Below are 21,381 nucleotides of genomic sequence, written 5' to 3' on the forward strand. Positions count from 1 at the left end.
GAGGCTGGAGCTGGGAGGGGTGGGAAAGAGTAAGTCAGTCCCACTGGGCATCAGATTTTTGGGGGGTGATGAAATATTCTGGAATTAGTTACTGTTGGTCCCACAGCTAAGCCAGGCCTAAAGGGAAGAACCCTAACTTTGATAAATCCTGCATGACGTCAAAGGTAAACCTTTTATCTGTGACCCTTTCACCTAATGGCACTGGGCATTTCGTGGCCAGGAGAAAAGGACAGGACTATTGTAGCAGATGCTGCCGGGAGGAAGCAGCTCAGCTCCAAACCCAGGCTAGAGTTACCTTCCACGCTGTTCGAAACGCTGATGCTTGGGTCCTCCCGCCCCATCCAGAGCTACCACGGGGCCTGCAGGCATTCACCAGGCCCCGAACACCTCCGTGTGGACCAGTATGGGGGGACTCTGAGCTCTGAAGACACCTGTGATCATCTCCCGAGATGTACATGACTGCTACAGTGTGTTGAAAATTCTTCTCACCTAAAATATTTGGTACGTCCATATATAAGAAGGCTGCTCTGGCAAAGTGTTTCTCAAACCTCATTTCTTAAAGGGGAAAAATGATTTCTTGCAAAGAGCCTGCAGGAGAGACACCACCAGGTGCTTCCCAGAGCAGAGGGCAGGGCCCACGGGCCCCATCAACTGAGTGCCCGGGTGGGTGGGAGGCAGCAGAGAGGCCCTGAGTTCTGCGAGAACATGGTATTTTTACCCATCCTAGAGCCGATGCTGATTGATGCTCAGAGGTTGTCTTCTGAGCATCTACACCCAAGTACATGTTAGTTTTTAGATACGTAGAGAGAAAGAAACACCTCATTCTACCTGGGAGAGGCAGGAAGATTTCTTGGAGCAGCAAACAGCCCCGCTGGGCTTTACAGCATGGAAGCCAAGCTTGCAGAGTGGACAGGGGTCAAGGGATAACAGCGCGGGCACACACAGAGAGGGGAAAACACCAGACTCCTTCAGAGAATGACAAGCTGGCCAGACCATGAGATCTGGAAGGCAGAGGTGGTCGGGGGAGGAGGCGTATGTCACCTCTACTTCATCCTAAGGCCACTGAAGGATTTTAGGCAGATGCATAACATAACTGCATGACTTCCTTGAAAGGGGAAAAACCAACACATCCTCCAGGAACTACTGTTAAGGATGATAAAGGAAATCCACTCCAGGAGTTCGTGCAAACATAAATGCTGTGTGGCACATGCGTCATAAAGAATGCATTTTTCTAGTGTCATTTTTTCAGCCTGTTCTAGAAGAGGTTCCCAGCTCTCCTCGCTTCCTTGCCCAGTTATCTGGAATACCAAAAGTGTTGGTTTTGACCTCCAAAAACTTGCAGGAGAACAACAGTTTACTCTGTTTCTCAAACACAGGCCAGCCTAGATTTTGGTCACGTTTCCCATTAGATTCTAGTCAAGAGTCCCTTTATGACATTAAAAAGGCGAGCAGAGTAAAATAAGCAAAGACACAGGAAGGTGCTTAGAAATTATTCGGGCTTATTAATTTAATTTTAGAAACAAGAAGCCCAGGCTGAGAAAGTGCTGATGGGCCCACGCAAGGGGCCAGCTGGGCGTGGGCAGGCGGGGATGCTGGTGTCTTCCTGCCTCGCCCAAAACTCTGTCAATCAGATGACGTCCCTCCCGTTATTTGACTCATTTAAGAAAATGGGTATTATGGAAATGGTTTCATTAACTGCGTCAAATGAACGTAATTAGAGTTCATCCTCCTTGCTCACAGATTCTGTATTTGCAAACGCGTCTGTCTACTTGCTAGAATTTACTTGTAACCCCCACATTGACGCTCGTGGTATTTTACACGCACACGCACGGAGCGGCCAAAGGAGACCCCCGACGTGCCCTGCAGCTGAGATTCTCGGGTTGACCCTCTGCCTTCGGTGTCAGCTCTCATTCTGTAAGTGTCTCTATTTAGGGACAAGCTTTTTGTTGAGGAATTTGCTACTTAAAATGGAAAATGGTTTGGCAATTTCTCAAAGTACAAAAACACAGAACTACCATTCAATCCGGCGATCCCGCTACCAGGTATCCACCCAAAGGAAAAGAAACCATTAAATCAGAAAGGTACTTGCAATTCTGTATTTATCGTAGCTCTGTTCACAACCGCCAAGACATGGCATCAACCTAGATGCCCATCAGCGGGTGACTGGATAAAGAGAAGGCAGCGTGCATACACAGTGGAATACTATTCAGCCATATAAAGGGATGAAATCATGTCTTGTGTAGCAACACGGATGGGACTGGAGGCCGTTAGCTTAAGCGAAACAACTCAGACCCAGAAAGTCACATACCACGTGTTCTCATTTATAACTGGGAGCTAAATAATGTGCACATGAGGACAAAGACATGCAATGACAGACTCTGTGGACTTAGAAGGGTGGGATTGGGGTGAGGGGTGAGAAATTACTTAACGAGTAGAACAGGCACTATTCGGGTGACCGCGGCACTAAAAGCCCAGACTTCAGCCCTACGTGCTCTATCTAAACTGCACTTGTACCCCTTACATTTATACAAATAATAAATAAATAAGTAACCCAGCCCCCGAGCATAATACTGAGGTTCTGTCTGGTGTTCCCAAGCACGAGAGGGCTGTGATGTGCCTTATGGAGACAATAACATGTGTTCCATAAGCTTCATTCGGGCTCGAGTTACAAGGCTGTGGGCCGTGAGTTCGATGCTAATGAATCAACTGTATCAAGCAAGGTGTCTTTAAACTGAAACACACACAAAACAAAGGTATGTACTGATCAGCTCATGAAAGTTTTGTGACCAGAGGCCGACAGGAGCCTAGCCCTGTAGTTCCCTTGTGGGGTGGTGGTTCAGTCTTGGCGAACTCCGCGATGGGGCAAGTTTATGGACCATACCTCCTGCCAGTGATGAAAATCGACTGTACTCTGTGCACCTGTTCTCCCAAAAAGGCAGATACGGTCCAAACTTCCCTGGCTTATTTCCAGTGACGTCTCGGTATGGAGAACAGGGGTGTCACACGTTTCCTTTAGATGGTGTCTAGTGAAGACCTCCTTACCTATTCTGGGGCCTTCCCAGGGTCCTGTCCCAGCCCCCTGCCCTCCACTCTCTGGGTAAGCTCATAGTTCTGACTCTCCCCTTAACACTGATGACCCAAGCTAAACCTCCAGCCCGGATCTCTCTCCTGAACCCCCAATTCATTTCGAACTAAAGGACAAATATGCTCATTTGGTGTCCCAGAGGCAAGTGACACCAAATGTACCCTAAACTAAGCTTGTCGTCAACTGTGCCCCCAACACCTGCTCCTCTGCCCCCGTTTGCCAACCTCCATCCATCTCTGCCCCAGCCCGGGGCTTGGGGGGGATACAGACACCGGGAGCAGGAAGGGGACTTGTCTAACCCCGTCTGCTATTTGAATCAACTTCAGGGAGACGTGGTGTGGCCGGTCCTCCCAGTCCACTGCTTGCCCCTGCAGGCGCCATCCACTCTGCCAGCAGCCAGACACCTGGTCCACTCACATTCCCTCCATCCCATCCTCTTCCTCGCCTCTCTCCTGTCCATTCTCCAAGGCCGTCTGGACTCGCCTGCTCAGTATTTCTCAGGTTTACCCTCTTTCCTCTAAAACCTTCCATCTTATCTGCACAAAATCCATTTGCCACAGCTCACGAAGCCGGGGGCTCAGACTTTGGCGAACATTTTTATCTGTGAGTATCTGGCGCTGGTGGGGCGGGGAGGTTGCGTGTTAAAATGCAGATTCCTGAGCAACCTCCCGAGATTGCGTGGCTGAGTCCTGGGATCTGTAGGTTTGTATAATCACCGTCAGATGCCGCGATGCTAATTAATTCTCAAGACTCAGCTTCCCTCTCGCTGCCTCCAGGAAGCCTTCGCCCACCTCCCCTAGGATGCTCACCCGCACTCCCCCCAGCGCCCCATCGGCACATCTGTGCGTAAGTCTATCAGAAATCGCTTCTGCGGCTGACTTCACAAGGACATTATAACCTCTCTGGGGGTGCGATCTGTGTCCCTGATCTGTGTCCTTGGTGCCCAGGGCAGTGCCTGGTACACAGTAGGTACTTAATCAATGTAAAAAGAACTGAAGGAAATTCTGTGAATTAAAGTAGACGCTGGGGCTTTACAGACAGAACAAACAGTTCCAGGGAGGGCCACGTGTCCCCAGAGGCAGCAGGGTCCTCGAGGGAGGGAGGGTACCTCTTTGTGCTGTGGGACAGAGTTCAGCACTAACATGGCACCTTGCCACGCCCTGTACTCAGTGCTGCACATTTATTGAGCACCTACTGTGTTTCAGTGCTGTAAGTTAGTTTACGTTTGTGAACTCATTTTCCATCAGAACTACTCTACGAGGTCGTCATAGTCCCAGTTTACAGAGACTGGCCCTGCAGCCACGGGCGTGATCACAGACTGGAGGTTAGAACCCAGGTCAGTCGGTTCCCAAAGCCTGTGTTCCTCACCTCCGACCCCAGCCCCAAGCTGACCTGTGTCAGGCACCGTCCTCACCCCGTGCGGTGGACAGACTGCTCTGACGTGGTGAACGGCAGGAAGGGGCAGAAGGAGAAAAACAATCTCCCAATCACTTCCCACCTCTGTGGACATCCTTGTTCTCATGCAACCAGCTTCGCGCTTTGTCCCCTAACTGTCCCTCGCGTGAGGGGACCCCACAAGGGTAAAGTAGGGAATAAACACGCTTATTTCACTGACTGTGTGGCTTGCACTTTCAAAACCATTTCCGTGTCCTGACTCTGTCACCGTGTGCCCACACTGTGCCCCAGCCCCGTGTTAGCGAAAGACGGCGACAACCTTACCGGGTAATCGGATCGGCTTCCAGGGGGCGGAGTTGGGCACGTAGGCGTGCTTCGTGGCCGTGACGATCAACTGACTGCCCAGCTTGTACTGGAACTTGATGAAGGCGACGCCATCTGTCCCCGAGGTGCCGGAGGCGATGGAGACCTGGTTGGTGAAGACCTCGATGAGGGCATCCGCCACCGGCTGGTGGGTGCTGGCGTCGCTGACGTGCACCTTCAGCGTGACCTCTGGACACAGGAAAAGCAACAAAGAGCTGCCATGAATCTCGAAACAAGCATGATTCTGCTATGATTGTGGCGGGAGGCTGAAGGTTGGCTGTGCTCAGAAAACCTAGATCCACACCCGAAATAGGAATAATTTTAATCTGGGACATGCTCTTCTTGGAGGTCTCGTTTTATGTCACACAATTTCCCATTATCGTCAAAGCAGTTCCAAACCGCTTTCGCCTTTACTCCTTCCCGCTGACACCGACAAATAATTGAGAGAAAAATTCTATTCCTTTAAGACAGCGGGCGACAAACACAACACTCTTTCAACAGGGTTCGCGCTGCGGCAGTGGGGACCCGGCAGGCTGTGGGATTTGCAGCCGTGTCCAACGTACTGGTACACGTGGACAGAAATCACCCGGGACTGTGTTGCTGGCCATCGTGGAAAGAGTGAAAATCAGTGAGAAATATCTTTAAAAGAGAGGACCCCAAGAGTGAGGTGGGAGATTGTTTGTCCTCTCTCCAGGCCTCAGTTTCCCCATCTGTAAACTGGGAATGATAACAATGCATATCCCAACATGTAGGTGGGCACATTTAGCATAATACCTGGCAGAGTAAGCACCAACGCAAGCTACTGCCCTCCTATTACTCCAGTCATGATGCTTGCAAACGTTCCGTGTCACTGTTCAAGGCTGCCAGGAGAGGAGCTCAGAGAAAGGTGTCAGAGGGGATAAAAGTGTACAACAAGGGGGGTGAGACAGCCCTGTCTGGGAGTACTAATATCTTTAAATCCAAAGTTCTGTCCTACACCAGGGCAACCACACTGACAATGTCTTTTGGGTTGAGAAGCTCCAACTTGCCAACTATTTGTCGTATCATATCCTAAAGCAGCCTTTTCAATATCACAGATTTCAGTTAGTCATTTTCTTACCCACTTTTTCATACACTGATTTAATAAATTTCTTGAGAAGACCACGGAGAACAGCTAAAGAATCCCAGACTGAGGAACTATAGATGTGCACCAAACAAGTCTCCCAAAACCTTTTAGAAAGAAAAAAATTAAAGATACAGAAAGTAAACTTGGCTACTTGATACCACAGGAGGAGGAAACTAATACCAAACAAGGGATAAACCGACATCATGAAAATCAAGGATGTGATATTACGAAACACATTTCACCAATGAACTCCGATCTTAGTTATCTTCATGCAGACTTGCAGGACATACACCACACACACATTTTCACATTTTATTAAAAAAAATTTCTATGGGCACATAATCGTTGTGTCTCTTTCTAGGGCATGTGTGATGTTTTGATACAGGCATACAATGTGGATTAATCAAATCAGGGTAATTGGGGTATCCATCACCTCAGGCATTTATCATTTCTTTGTGTTAGAAACATTCCAATTCTACTCTTTTAGCTATTTTAAAGTATCATTATTATTATTGATTATAGTCACTTTGTTGTTCTGTCAAATATTGTTCATTCAATCTAACTGTATTTCTGTATCCATTAACCATCCCCACTTTATCCACCCCGCCCCTGCTACCCTTCCCAGCCTCTGGTAACCATCATTCTACTCTCTGTCTGCATGAGATCAATTGGTTTTAATTTTTAGCTCCCACATAGGAGTGAGAACATGTGAGATTTGTCTTTCTGTGTCTGGAAAACCATCTCTTCCAGTTCTGTTCTTTTTGCTCAGGATGGTTTTGGCTATTCTGGGTCTTCTGTGGTTCCATATAAATTTTAGGATTATTTTTTCTATTTCTGTGAAGAATGTCATTGGTATTTTGATGAGGATTGCATTGATGTAGATTGCTTTGAGTAGTATGGACATTTTAACAATGTTGATCCTTCTAATCCATGAGCATGGAATATATTTTCATTTTTTTGTGCCCTCTTCACTTTCTTTCATCAGTGTTTTATAGTTTCCATTATAGAGATCTTTCGTCCCTTTGGTTAAGTTTATTCCTAGGTATTTTATTTTATTTGGAGCTACTGTGAATGGGATTATATTCTTGATTTCTTTTTCAGATTGTCCACTGTTGGCATATAGAAATGCTACTGAGTTTTGTATGTTGATTTTGTATTCTGTAACTTCACTGAATTTGTTTATCAGTTCTAGCAGTTTTTTTGTGGAGTCTTTAGATTTCTCTACATATAAGCTCATATCATCTACAAACAAGGATAATTTGACTTCTTCTTTTCCAATATTTGGATGCCCTTTATTTATTTCTCTTGTTTGACTGCTCTAGCTAGAATTCCCAGTATTATGTTGAATAACAGTAGTGAAAGTGGGCATCTTGTCTTGTTCTATCTCTTAGAGGAAAGACTTTTAGTTTTTCCCCATTCAGTATGATACTCACTGTGAGTCTGCCATATATGACCTTTATTGCGTGAGGTAAGTTCCTTCTATACCCAGTTTTTGGAGAGTTTTTAACATGAAGAGATGTTGAATTTTATTGAATGCTTTTTAGCATTAGTTGAAATGATCATATGCTTTTTGTCCTTTGTTTTGTTGATACGATGCATCACATTGATTGGTTTGTGTATGTTGAACCATCCTTGCATACCTGGGATGAGTCTCACTTGATCATGATGAATAATCTTTTTAATGTGCTGTTAAATTTGCTTTGCTAGTATTTTGTTGAGGATTTTTGCATCTATGTTCATCAGGGATATTAGCCTATAGTTTTCTTCTGTTCACATACACATTTTCTTATTTAACTTGGTCTTCCTTGTCTGCAAGTAGTAGGCTGGATTATAACATAAATTAACCCAGCTTTCATTAACATTCACATAGCAGAAATTCTGCATTGATGATTTATGTAATTTTATGGTAATGTAACATTTACCAACAATCAGGATTACAAGCTTCCTGTTCTCTCTTCATGGTTTGCTGAGAAGACAAAAGCTGCTGATGTTTGGAAAAAAGATTTATGAATCAACAGAGAAAGAGGGAGTTCTACTCTAATCAACGTCTTAGATTCTACCACTTGAGTTTCTTCTAATATGGGAAGCCTAGTTTATAGTCTGCAATGTACTTTGCAAGAGATTACTTAGCTCCTTCTTTCAGTGTGAAGTAGGACAAATTATCAATATGGTTAAGTAATTCTTACAGAGCACTGGGGTATCATTTTTGTAGAGTAACACTTTGAATGAGACGCTTCCTTTGACAGCAAACAAAACTATTCCCACTAAATGACAACCAGGGGAGTGATCTTATGACTAGGTGAAACACTAGTCACTAACACTACTCTCATTTACAGGAAGACCCCTAATTGGTCCTAGACCTACATGTGCATGAAGATGCACCACGTCTCTTTGCTGGTGAGTGAGTTGGGGCCCCTGAATACCGTGTAATCCGAAACTGGCACGTGATGCTTTCACTCCCACCCCTGCAGATTCAGCACCAAGTTCTGCTCATTTTCATTCCAAACTCTACATCTCAGAGCAGCCCTTTCTTCTGCATCCTTGTTAACACTGCCCTATTTTCAGGCCCTCGCCATCCATCACCCGAACTGCCACATGGCCTTTTCACAAAAAGTGTCACCTTCTTCAGACCTGAGCTCTGAAATCCCACTGAAGCCAGAGGGAGCTATCTATTAATTAAATACTCAGCTGACCTCTCCCTGGAGCCTTTTAGTGGCCCTATCACACGTACCAGGGGTGGCAACTGCAGCTCAGCTCTTAGGCCAAATGTGGCCTGCTGGCTGCTTTTGTACAGTGCCTGAAAATTACCTGGAATTCCATTTCAGGGCCCCTAAATAAAGTTTCATTAGGACACTGTGGGCTGGCTTTGCACTACAAAGGTGGGGTTCAGGAGCTGTCACAGAAGCCATATGGCCTATAAAGTCTCAACTTGGTATTTTGGGCCCTTTGAAGAAAAAGGTGCCACCGCTGAGGGGCAGCATCCATCCCAAGCACCCTGGCCCTCCCCCGGCAGAGCCACCTGGCTCCACGCGCTGCCCTGAGTGACTGGCCAGCCCTTGGCTCCCCCAAAGCTCTCCCCGCACACGGACTCTGCCCCTCTTCCACTCCCATCCGTCACATTGCAGGCAGACCGTTGGGGGGGACGGTGGAGACCAGACCCCTGACCTGGAGGAGTCCTGAGCTTTGAGGCATCTGGTTTGGGGGCAGCAGGGACGCCTTTGGAATAGTCACACCAGACGGCTCGGCCACGGTTCCAACTGCGAGCCTCGTCTTCCCAGAATTTCCTTGAGCTACCCCAAAGCTTGAATAACTGTCTCATTAAGCCAGCTAGAGCACGGAGAGCTCTTTGTCCTCCGTGGGGTCTGTGCCATCCTGGCACAGCTCTGTGGCCTCTTTGAAACTGTACCCACAGGATCTCCTCCTGTCCTCCTTCTGGGCACCCACCCTGGGCTCCACGTCTGCCTGCTCCAAGTGGGCGACCCTGGGGGTGCGAGCTCAGGCCTCTTCTCACTACGCTCTCTTACTCAGTGGGCTACTTCACCATCAGGAATCCAGCTGTCGCTTCTAGAGCATTCTCAAATTTTCATCGGCCAGCGGCAGAGCCAAGAAGGAAGAAACAAGCGCTCAGGAACTCTCCCTCCGCCGTGATTCAGAGCTCCCTCTGCTCTTGGCAAACACGACGGTGTGTGGCTCTGTGGGCACAAACCAAGTAGTACAAAGAGCATCTGCTTTGTGGGTAGAAAACTAAACATCAGCTTTCGAGTCCAGCATTATCTTTTAGTCATTTCCTTCCTAACTGCCACAGATTTAGAACTAAACGCAACAAGGCTGTTTCAAATTGTTGGCTTGGGAGAACGCACCTCTAAGTGGCAAGTGAAGAGCGAACATCGCGGCAGGGACGGGAGGAGGGAGTTATGGTAGACAGTTCACAGGCAGATGGAAGATTCCGCCAGTCAGTGTTTGACAAAACTGCCTGCAAACACCGAAAGGCCAAGTATTAATATAAAGTTTATCTCGTTTTCCTTCCCCTTTCGTCATCAAATAACAATGTGTATCTTTAGTTATTTTTCTACAAATGATGGGTTGAATTGATTTTATAACTTCTCCTCCAAACTCCAAAACAGGCTAACACAGAATATTCCAGAACACAGAGTCCCTTGTGGTTCTCACCGGAGAACAACTTTCACTGCTTTTTGAACATTCTATACTTCTCAGTTCTCACATCTACTCTAACAAACTCTGGCTTGATCTTAAAAGGGAAAGTGAAATTTGTGGACTCGATTTCCCTTTTTTTTTTTTTTTTTGGTTTGTTTGTTTCTATGATGTTTTTGGCTCCCTGGGACTGCCTTTTGTTCCCTTTTTATATTTCCTAAAATTGGCCTTTGTTCTGGGATTTTAATTTTCTCTTTCCTTTTGGTTCGTAGAGCTGTTGGTTTCCACAGCAACCCACCCTAGTAGTTGGGAACCCAGTATTTTCTGGGTTGGCCACCGGGGCCCGGCAGCAAGAAAGTCTGATTTCCGCCAGGCAGACCCAGCACAGGCTGTCACCCCAGGTGGCCCCAAGCTCCCTCACGCCAGGGACAGCCACTGAAAAGGACGTCACCCTACTTAGCCACCAGCCACCAGCACTATGATTAGCTATATTTAACCCCAATTTAGGGGAGTTACAATGGCCTTTCAATTCTTAACTAAAACAATAAAAGATTACTTGATCACTTAAAAACATTTTCCAAATGAGAGGTTATTTTTAAAATGTTACCAGACCTTTGCTCTAAGAGATTTGGCACCGTGTTCCTTGGTGCTATGACTTTACAATATCGGCACATGAACAGAATTTCCATGTCTTTATTAAATAGCCTGTTCTAGGACACTTAAGGTGCCAGGGGGCAGCTTTCTGTCCATTTATCTTCTTTTATAAACACAAAAGGTTTTACTTTGTAATCTGATGAAATTAGGATGTATTTTGTCACACGCTATTAGGTTATTAAGTATGAAATGTCCAATTTCCCCAAGTACTAAGTTTGACAGTTGATATTTCTAACATTTCACTTTGACACTTCTTGTTTATTTATTTATTGAGACAGAGTCTCACCCTGTCATCCCAGGTAGAGTGCAGTGGCATCATCATAGCTCACTACAACCTCAGAACTTCTGGGCTCAAGGGATCCTCCTGCCTCAGCCCCTCAAGTAGCTGGGATCACAGGTGCACACCATGATGCCCAGCTAATTTTTCTATTTTTAGCAGAAACAGGGTCACAGTCTTGCTCAGGCTGGTCTTGAATTCCTGAGCTTAAGCAATTCTCCGGCCTTGGTCTCCCAGAGTGCTAGGATTACAGGTGTAAGCCATTGCGTCCAGCCTTCTTGTTTTATTTTTATTGTGAAGGTACATCCTCAGTCTTGCAAACACACATTTTGGCTTGTGATTATCTTTCATATGTTTTTAGAGCAATTTTTGTGAAACCACGGATATCACAAATTCATGTTATTTTCAAATATGAGTTCTGTTGTGAAACCAGTGCAGTGCAGACAGCTCAGAATATTACCAAAGTGTTTGGGAAGGGTGTACGTTGATGGTTTGAGAAGTTCCATTCTGGTGATTTTAATTTAATTTTAAATGAGCCATGCGGGTGACCTGAGACCAAGGTAGATGATGATCTGAAAGCTGTAGTGGAAGCGAATCCATCTCAACCTACGTATGAATTAGCGGCAAGGTTGGATGTTACTATTCCAACAATATTAGACCATTTGAAACAAATGGGCAAAGTAAAGAAGTTGGCTAGATGGGTTCCACGTGAGTTAAATGAGCATCAGAAGAGACATCGTCCTGAAGCTTGACTTTCTTTGCTGTTACAACATAAAGGTGAACAATTTCTACATTGCATTGTTACATGTGATGAAAAATGGATTCTTTTTGATAATCGCAAGTGTTCGGCACAATGGTTGGATAAAGATGAAGTGCTGAAACACACTCCAAAACCGAATATTCATCCAAAAAAGCTAATGGTATCTCTTTGGTGGTCCAGCGCTGGTATCATCCACTATAGCTTCATGAAACCTGGCCACTCGATGACAGCAGATGTCTACTGTTAAGACAGCAAAACTGTGTCGATAGTTTAGGCGCATGCTTTGATTAATCGTACTGCCTCTTCTTTGAGATGTAATAAACTACACTTTTCATTCAAAATCAGACATTTCATATTTAATATTTTTCTCCAGTCTCACATAAGGCACATGTACCTTACATTGTTCAATTTTATTTTTTCTTCAAAATTTAGTAAGTCATGTCCTCCAAGAAAATTATATATATATAGGTATTTTAAAAGACCTACATCATATATTATATATGGTATATATTATATATCCTATAATTGACTATTTAATATATTTCATAATATATTAGTTATTTTAATGTATTACTTATTAATATATAATACAGTGCAATAAAAATCTGTTATAACCTGCACCAATTTCTAGTTGTGCTATATCATTTGGAAATCCTTATGTGTGTTTAATTCTAAAAACAATATTCAACTAGATGTTCTTCTGCAAAGACCAAGACTTCTGTCCTGTCCACAGAAGAGAAAGGACCATGCAGGCACACTTCAGAGAGGCCAATTTGCTGCTCACTTGGTCTCTCCCCGTAAACACCTTTTGTCCCAAGAGCTGGCCTAAACCTGCCTAGTGACCTGCGGTCACAACGTCTGATACAGCATTCCCACCTATGTGGGGTTCTCCTTTTAAATGCATTCCTTCAGTTTCCGCAGAGGATTATGATCTCTAGACATTCGCTGAATGTCTACTCACTGCAGAGGAGAGGCACGTAAGCAATAAGTTTGCTGGAACTTAGAATACCATTCTGTGTTTTTTCTTGTGTTTTACAGTCTCTGGCAACTGACTCATACTCTGAACCTCATGAAAAGGCAGATACGTGGTAGATTCAACAGCTACAGCTTCAGGTTAGACTAGAAAGAGAAGAGATGGCAGCAGACAGCCAATGGGTACAGTTTACATGGGCTGCTGCTAAGAGCCACCCACCCTCTGGAGGGCGTGTGATTAGAGCTTTTCGTGCCGTCATAGTCTTGACAGGATAGATGGGTACCGCATGAATTCAATGAGCGTCAGAAGAGAAATCGTCTTGAAGCTTGCCTTCCTTTGCTGTCATGACAACACACACTCTCACCTCAACTTCCTCATCCCTCTGTCCCTCCAACACATGAACTTCTGTCTTGGCAGGGCTATCAGGGTATCTCTGGGCAATCAATCTATGGGTTCCTCGCTCCTCCCCTTCCATCATAAAAAATTTATATGAGGATCAAACTGATGATCATCCCATTAACAACACTTTCTAACCAACATCACACCAAGTTGCCAAGAATGTTGAAATACACAATAACAAACATTCATACAACTACGGTGATTAAAGAAATGATATATAGAGACATATATTGACTTTCTACTTTTTTCAAGTGATGGTACACCTTCTCCTCATTTTAAATAATCTACAATGGAAACTGAAAATATAATACTCAAATAGCAACAATTGATACTCAAGTACCAACAACCTCCTACAACTTTTTGGCTGAGAATTCTATGAAGTCTGTCCATCCACTAATAAATTAAACAGCAGAATTCCATTCTCTGTTATTGTACCTGGTACAAAATGAGGTTTCTGGGGCTGGTTCCATATGCACATTATGCTAGAAAAGCAACTATAAAGTAGCTACTTTCTTGCAACTAACCAAGGAGTTATTTAGGCAAACATCCTAAGATAGCCTCAAAAACGATTGCTGGACATACCTGCTTTCACTGTACAATTGACATATATAACCAAGTGTTCACAAGCAAAATTAATGCCAGAATGTTCCTGTGGTCTCATCTAAAATAGTTATCTCATCAGATAGACATTTGACAGCAAACTAAATTGACATAAGTCTGATCTTTTTTATGTGGTATCAGGGATCACTTAGACATAGACATGAGAATGTGATTACTTATCTTGGGGGACACTTCTCCAAAAAATTCAAGCCCATTTAAAATAAAAGAATGTTACTGTTCAAAAGAAATACGAATCGCCATTTTGGCATTCAATAACTATTTCCATTAAAACAATAGCAACATCAAAATAAAGCTGTGATTTCATCTTTTAAGATTTTTTTTCCATAAAAAAAAATCAATGCATATACACGAACCTAACAATATCCTCATTTTTGTCAGATTAGGTACAGTATATAATGACTACAACATGGGAATATAAAGACTAAATGGGTTGACTAAGCTTCACACAGTATACTGCACTGTCGAATAAGACAATTACATGATGCAACATTGTGGTGATCCGAGACCCACAAGTATTTGTAAGGAAATCCCCACAATAAACCACGTTAAAATGCTTCTGTTTTGTTGGTGTTTTAAAATTTTCACAAAGGCACCACGTCCCCTGATGAGGATTTGGAAGAATCTGGGAACTGCTAAGTTAATGACCAATATTAAGCACATCTGTGAAATTAGTGTACACACCTTAGCCGAGCTTCAAAGATCTGCTGGAAGATGCTAGTGGGATGGTTGCCAAGGCAACCTGGTGGGGGGAAAAATTCCGTGTGTGTGTTTCCAGATCTATCTATATCTGTGCATACTCATTTAGAACAGTTTTCTGTCTAGGACAAGAGCAAAATGACATGACATTTATAAAATCTTGAAAAAAGAAGCTTTTAGACGATGAAGATGATGATGATTTTTTTGGCAAGTCATGTCTCTCTGGGAAGAGCCCAGTTAGAAAGTGCTAAGTGGGAGGCAGTAGCGAGGGAACTGACTCATTAATTGCTTTTAGAATTTAAAAAAATGGACCCAAAAATAGCAAGCTGAACGGGCTTGCAGGGAGGCTGTGAGTGGCCCAAGTATGTGACGCTCTCTGGCACGGATATTACGCAATAAGATAAAAGTTGCTGGAGCAGCTCAAGTTTAGTCAATGCGGTGATTAAATCGTGCATAGGAGCTTATCTTTTCAAAGAAACAGAGGTATTTAACAAGCTGCTGTGAAGCTATTATGAAATTTTTCTTTTCTATTTCAGATGAAGCTGAAATATTTTAGGGCACTTTCAGGTCTTACGTTATGAATGTTCGGACCACTGGGGAGTGTGCGCAGAGTGGACACATTACAGCCACATAGCCCAAGGCTGGCTCCTCTTTGATCAGCTGTGTGGTCTCCGGCAAGTTTACAGCCTCCTTGAGCTGCCATTTCTTTGTCCCTAAAATAGGGACACCAACCACCTGGAAAGCATTATGGGACTTGTCGGAGGGCTGACTGGCAGTGACTCTTCAAGGCAACTGCTAGCACACGAGTATTCCTGATCTTGTCTACTTGCAGGCATTCCACTAACTTTATCTGGTGACACAAAACTGTGAACCCCTCCTCCCCATCCCAGAGCTTCTCAGTGAAAGAAAACTGAAAAAGGAAAGACGGTTTGCTATTCAGAGCGCAGGGCTTTGGACTCTGACAACTCGTGCTCGAGGGTCACCTCTACCACTTCCAGTTTAATGCTCTTAAGCAGAGTTTTCTCATCTGTAAAAAATGAGGGTGATGCCCCTACCCATAATAATCTCACAGAACTAGAGAGACATAACAAGTGTAAACTGCTCTCCATATAGTGTGACATACAGTGAGGGCTTAATAACTCTTAGCCGTTTTTATTAATATAATTAGCTTACTGTTTCCTAACATTTGACTCTTAAAGGAGGATTACTAAGGGTCTATGGAAAGTTTACAAAAGACCTCCTGAAAAGGTTCGTGGAAAGGGCTGACCACACCTGGAAGATTCTTCTTTCTCTCTCATACCCACCACTGACAATTCCCAAGGACATGAAGAAGCAGAAGCCATTGGCATGAGAACTCTCCATGGGTCGCTTGTACCTGTGCACACCTTGTGAGCAAGGTGCTGACTCCCGCCCTCTGTTCGGAGCTCTCTCTTCCAGGATGTTTAGTGAACAGCCAGGCAAGATAGACAGCAAAGGGTCGGCCTGCTCACTGCTCATCAGAAAAGATGTGGGTTTCTGAAGTTCAGGGTCTCTCTCCTGCAAAGCAGCCCACAGCGTGCACAGGTATCATCTGATCTTTTCTGTATTGTCCCTACAGGAAACAGGGGCCAGGGAACTGCAGCAAGAATGCTGATACTCTGGCTACGACTGCTGCTGTGAGTAATAAACGGTCCTTTGTCTCTGATCCGGAAGTATCATGTCTCTACCAGCTTTTATCAAACTAGTTCTAGCTTCTACTTTGATAGAAGCTCGTAGAGACAGGCTAACTCACTAGCTTCCAAGTAGGGCAGAATCTACCCTTCCTAGTTCTTGGGTCACTAAGGAACCCAAGGAACTTTAGGAATTGTGAAGGCAGGAAAATAGTAGGCTGGAGTCCTAGGGAAACGAATGTGGAAGTCAGAGAAAAAAACAGAGACAAGATAGTCCCGAGTTTTGGGTAAGGGCTTTTGGTTTATAAAGTAGATTTTCAAATTCTTAAATAATCCTCTGTCAGGGATGGCCAAGGTTGCCCTTTTCCCTTGGCAAATTCTAACCACTCCCAACTCCTCATACCACACTTTCTCCCACCTCTCAGCCACTCTGCTCCACTAGGTTAAGGTGTTGTTCTAGAATGTTCCACAGAGGTCCAGCCTTCCAAGAAGCAGCATCTGAGGGTTTTCTACTCCAAGCATTAGTGGGTGTTTTGTTTGTTTTTAAAACACTGATCATTTTAGTTCCCTTTTAAACCTTAAGAGAGTTGCAAAGCCACATTTAGGTCATCCCAACCAGTAACTGAAGAGAATTAAAATGATATGCTAATTAGAGTGCCAGTTGCTATTCATTTAACATTCAAAAATGTACATTTGTTTAGTGAAAAATACCATTCCTGCTTTTTACATCTGTTTGAATAAATTCTGTATTATGAGACAGTACTGTACATTATGTTCTCACTCCTACAAGTTATGAAACCTTACTGTCCTGATTAACACCAATATTTATAAACTCCAATTTATAGAGTTTTATAAGAAATTTAAAACTTTTCACAATACAAGTGAAATTTCCTGCTTCATCTATGGGGGGGGGTTGGAATCTGACTACTCTGAACAGCAAAGTACTGTTTCTCGCGATTTTTTTTTCCCATAGTGAACACTAACACATACAATATTTTCCACACAGTTTGAGTTTATAGAATGGTTCTTAGTTTGCACCAAATGGATTAACCTTTCGCCTTTTAACCTTTATAGCTCATGCCCTGGCAGTGATGTCAATAAAAAAGCTTTATTTTCCTCTCTTGCCTTGAAAAATAAGAATTATACACACCCTTTCATTGCCAGTTCAGTTAACAGTTCTGCAATATAAAAGGGAGGTCTAGTTTTCTAAGTGGCTGCACAGGAGGTCTGCCATGTTTTGTCTTACTTGGAAATCTATGGTATTTTTAGTTCTCCTTCACAAAGACATTATTTATTAAATGTCACCTGTCAAATGGGTCACAGACAGATACTGGACACTGCATAATCTTTTGGCCTAGTCCAAGACCTCAAAAGTTATGAGAGTTGCAGGGCCAATGATGATGTCCCTAAAAGAGCCCATGTGTCTAAGGAGTTAAGAATCCGAAGGTCGGCAGAAGAGTCCACATATGGAAGAGATTAACGTGAAGTCCCGGGCGCCCACTGCTGACCCGCCCTCCTCGGGCACGAGCCACGTGCACGTGGGGTCAGTTCCCAGGGCTGACGGAGAACCTTCCCCCTGGAACAAGCGCAAAGAATGTGGGAACGGTGAAAAAAGTTACAGGAGGTGTCAGAGAGGCATCGACCCCAAAGGGAAAAAACAGTCGGCTCTTGGATGCTCTGTAATCTTTAACCACCTTACAGATGAGGAACTTGAGGTTCTCGTTCAAGGTTACGAAGCCAGCTCATCACTGAGATGAAGCTGTCAGGGTGAGCAGGTGTAGTAATCCTGCCTTTTTATTGTGTCCTTTTGATGCTTTGAGATCTTGGAGTTTTGCTGAGCCTGGGGACTGCCCCTCCCAGGGCCAGCTAATGCCTAGAGATAAGTCAGCTCCTCACCAGTAAGCGTGACGTTCATATGCAACCCACAATTCCAGAGCCCACTCCCCCCACCTGCCTCCTTTAGGGACTCTTACATTCTAGGCCACCATTCCCCTTCCCTGATCACCCCAGGATCAGATACCAAGCAAATAGGGACAGGACAGCCCCAGTGCCCCAACCCACTGGGGCATTATTCAAATTAGCCAATCCTAAACCTGCCTAGCCTGTCTACCCTGCCTCTCCCTCCCACTCCTTCCAGAGAAAACCACAATAAAGGCTCTTGCCCACCCACATCTTCCCTCCCTCCCCCCACCTCCTGACCGAGCCTGGCACTTCCCCAAGTAGCCCTGCCTGGTGTGGCATGCCCCCTCCTCTTGGGATGGTGAGTACAATGAACTGTCATTTCAATGGCAATTGTCTCCTGATCTGTTGGCCTCCTCACAGCTGAACAATAATAAAATTTGTATTTTAGAACAGTAGGTGACTCAAGGTTTTCCTGGTGAGGATACACAGTGGACAGAGTACTGGTACAGAACTAGTGATGTTTATCTTTGCTACGAGGAAGAATTTTCTGAAAGTTTAGGCTGCAAGAAAAAACAGTCAATTCTAGATCACAGAAGATATTTAAGCAGTGAGAGGAGAAAATGTCCCATCAGGGAAGCACAGCAGAGGACAGAGAGCATTAGACCTGAACCTCTAAGTTACCTTTCAGACTCTACGACATCTGTGAAAGAATCAGATGTGTCCAAGCAGTGAACAAAAAATTTTCAGGCTTTCGATGGCAAAGGAGCATTGAAGATGTTTGAGCAGAGAAGGGATTATTCTTACATATGGCACACACAGTGGGCTGCCACAGTGGGCTCCGTGGGACAATGGGAGAGTTAGGGGATTACGGTTGAAGTCCAGCCCCGAGATGGGAGAGAGGCTCGCTGGTGCCTATGTGCGTGGACATGAAGGTGGGGGAAGAAACAGGAGGAAGAGTAAACTTGAACTTTGGACCCCTCCTTAGCACAAGTGAGGAGAGTGGCCTGGACACAGCTCCTGGTGGAACTGCTCCCAAAATATGACAGGGAAGGGTCTGACATTAACATGGACATTAACATACAAGCAAAGCATTGTCCACATATAACGTGATAAATACATCACCGGCATCACTTTCATATGCAACTTGACTATACATCTCTTGCAGGGGCAGATCTCTTATCTGGGAGCGTGCACTCAAATAAATGCACACTCAGCAGTGCATTTATTTGAATAATGTGATTCAGAAGATTTTAAGTGATGGATTTAAATTTGAGTGTTTCACTGAGGCTATGACAGATAAAGTATTTTTGGTTCTCCTTTGAAAAATTCGCATTAAAACATTTACATTGTGCGGAGGAAAAAATGTTGACATAATCCTGCCATCAGTATCAGTCAGTTTGGAGTCATTTATTTAGTTTTGGGATTGGATGCTCTTTTTAAATTGACTGTCAAGATCATTGGATTTAGGGTGAAAAATCTTAAGAAGGGCAGTGAAAGAAAACTGCATCTTATATAACAATCTGCACCCGGAGAATCAACAGTTACTTCCAGATTGTTCTGCTCCACTAGGCCCTATCCACCGTCGCGTTGGAACTAAATCCAGCTGACATCCATCACGGCTAACACTCCTTCCAGATCAAGCTTCCCAGAGCAAGGCTTTCCAATATGCTACAAGACCTTTCAAAAACACTCAGTAATTCCGGAGTGAGACTTGGGACCCTCTCCAAGGATTTGGGTCATTACAGTTCATGTGTGTGGATATTAACTTAGATCCTGTATATTGTCAAAATGCTCTCTGTTGGGTGACCTGATTTCCTGCTTCCACCATGAGTGTAAAGACCACACCACCAGCCCACCCTTAAGAGGGAAAATACTTTGACTTGTTTTTTAGGAAGTGGAATCAGCATAAACCCTACAAATGCCCACTTGCTTGCATGGTGCCATTGGATGCCACATACACAAGCCACATGGCGGCTGAATCCACAATCCTGACATGACACAGATGGGGTTCTAACAGGCTGAGCTCATGGGCCATACACAGGATTAAACAGTGAAGATCTTAAAGTACAAAGCGATTTGAGGAAGACACCAAAACAACAATTGCGCCACCACAAAAACATGAACATATTCTTCCAATACTGTGATGTTTCCTTTCCAATCAATTGACCAATAAATCCTTAGTGCTTATTTAGGAGGATGGAGGTGGTGTGAGGAAATGAAAACTTCTAGTTGTTAGAAAATATTACATAATTTTGTCATACTCATGCTGTCCACATTCACATATTAATCTTTCATAATCAGTGACTGTTATGCACACAATACAAATACAATACATTATACTCTACTTCCAAGTATACAATCAGGGTATGTAGGACTTACTTAGGAAGGGTAAAAACTGTAATGCCAGAAAGCAAAATTGCTACCTCATTGTGAAAATTCATAAATGGTAGCAAGAAGTTCTAAAGAGAAAGTCTTATATAAATAGACAAACATCTGCTAACATTTAGTTTTTAAAAGCAGAAAGTTTTTAAAGATACAGAACAGCTCGGACATGTTATCTTGACAAAGTTTATTTTCATCAGTATTTGCACAGATAACTGCTAGTTTTTCAACTTTAAAAAAGCAAATACAATCTTAACAGGAACAGCTAATTTCTTGTTGCAAACCTGGTCCCACTTTACCCTTTGAACAGTTTTCTTGATCATTTCTTATTATGTAATTTGTAAGCAATAAATGAATAGACATACATAACTTAAACATGAATGTGATTCAAATTAGGAGCAAGCAGAAACCAAGTTTATTTCCTAATGCACATATTTACTGAAATAACCAACAAGATTAACATTTGCTCACAACGAATGATTTAAAAGCTATGCAAAGCAAACCACAGTAGGCAGTGTCTTGGCTGATGATTCCCCAAGTTTAAAACGAGATACTCAATAGTATGTGGACTGGAATCCACAAAGAAAATGAAATATTCAAATGTGAAGAATCTAATCCACTAAATTTCTAAAGGCTTGCTTTAGCACTTGAAGGAAATCTGCATTTTCTACAATTTCTTTTCTATACTATGGAAAACAAATGATTAAAACCACAGGTAACGTGCTGCTAATATTTAAATGTAGGGAACTTCCAGTGATCATTAAATTATTTTTACTTAATGATCGGGTGAATCTTCAATTAGGAGGAAAAAAGAACATGAAAGTTATGTTTAATTTCTAAACTCTGATCTTTAGCTTTGGCCAGTATCTGGGGTTTGTTGGTGAGTGACAAATACAAGTTGTCTTTGGGTCTAGGACTCATCAGCCTGACAGTAAAACAGAGTCTAATGACAGTAATGTCATTAACTA

General features: G+C 43.6%; 1 protein-coding gene across 1 annotated transcript in view; it reads right to left on the reverse strand.

Annotated features, from left to right (window-relative positions):
* Nucleotides 1-21,381, reverse strand: part of FAM171A1 (family with sequence similarity 171 member A1) — a 110,415-nt gene that overhangs the window by 41,199 nt on the left and 47,835 nt on the right. The window contains exon 2 of the mRNA XM_069458759.1: nucleotides 4,805-5,032. Within this exon, the coding sequence (XP_069314860.1) occupies nucleotides 4,805-5,032 (228 nt within the window). The remainder of the gene's footprint in view (nucleotides 1-4,804; nucleotides 5,033-21,381) is intronic.

The sequence above is a fragment of the Eulemur rufifrons genome, chromosome 25 (genome assembly GCF_041146395.1).
Source record: "Eulemur rufifrons isolate Redbay chromosome 25, OSU_ERuf_1, whole genome shotgun sequence".
NCBI lineage: Eukaryota > Metazoa > Chordata > Mammalia > Primates > Lemuridae > Eulemur > Eulemur rufifrons.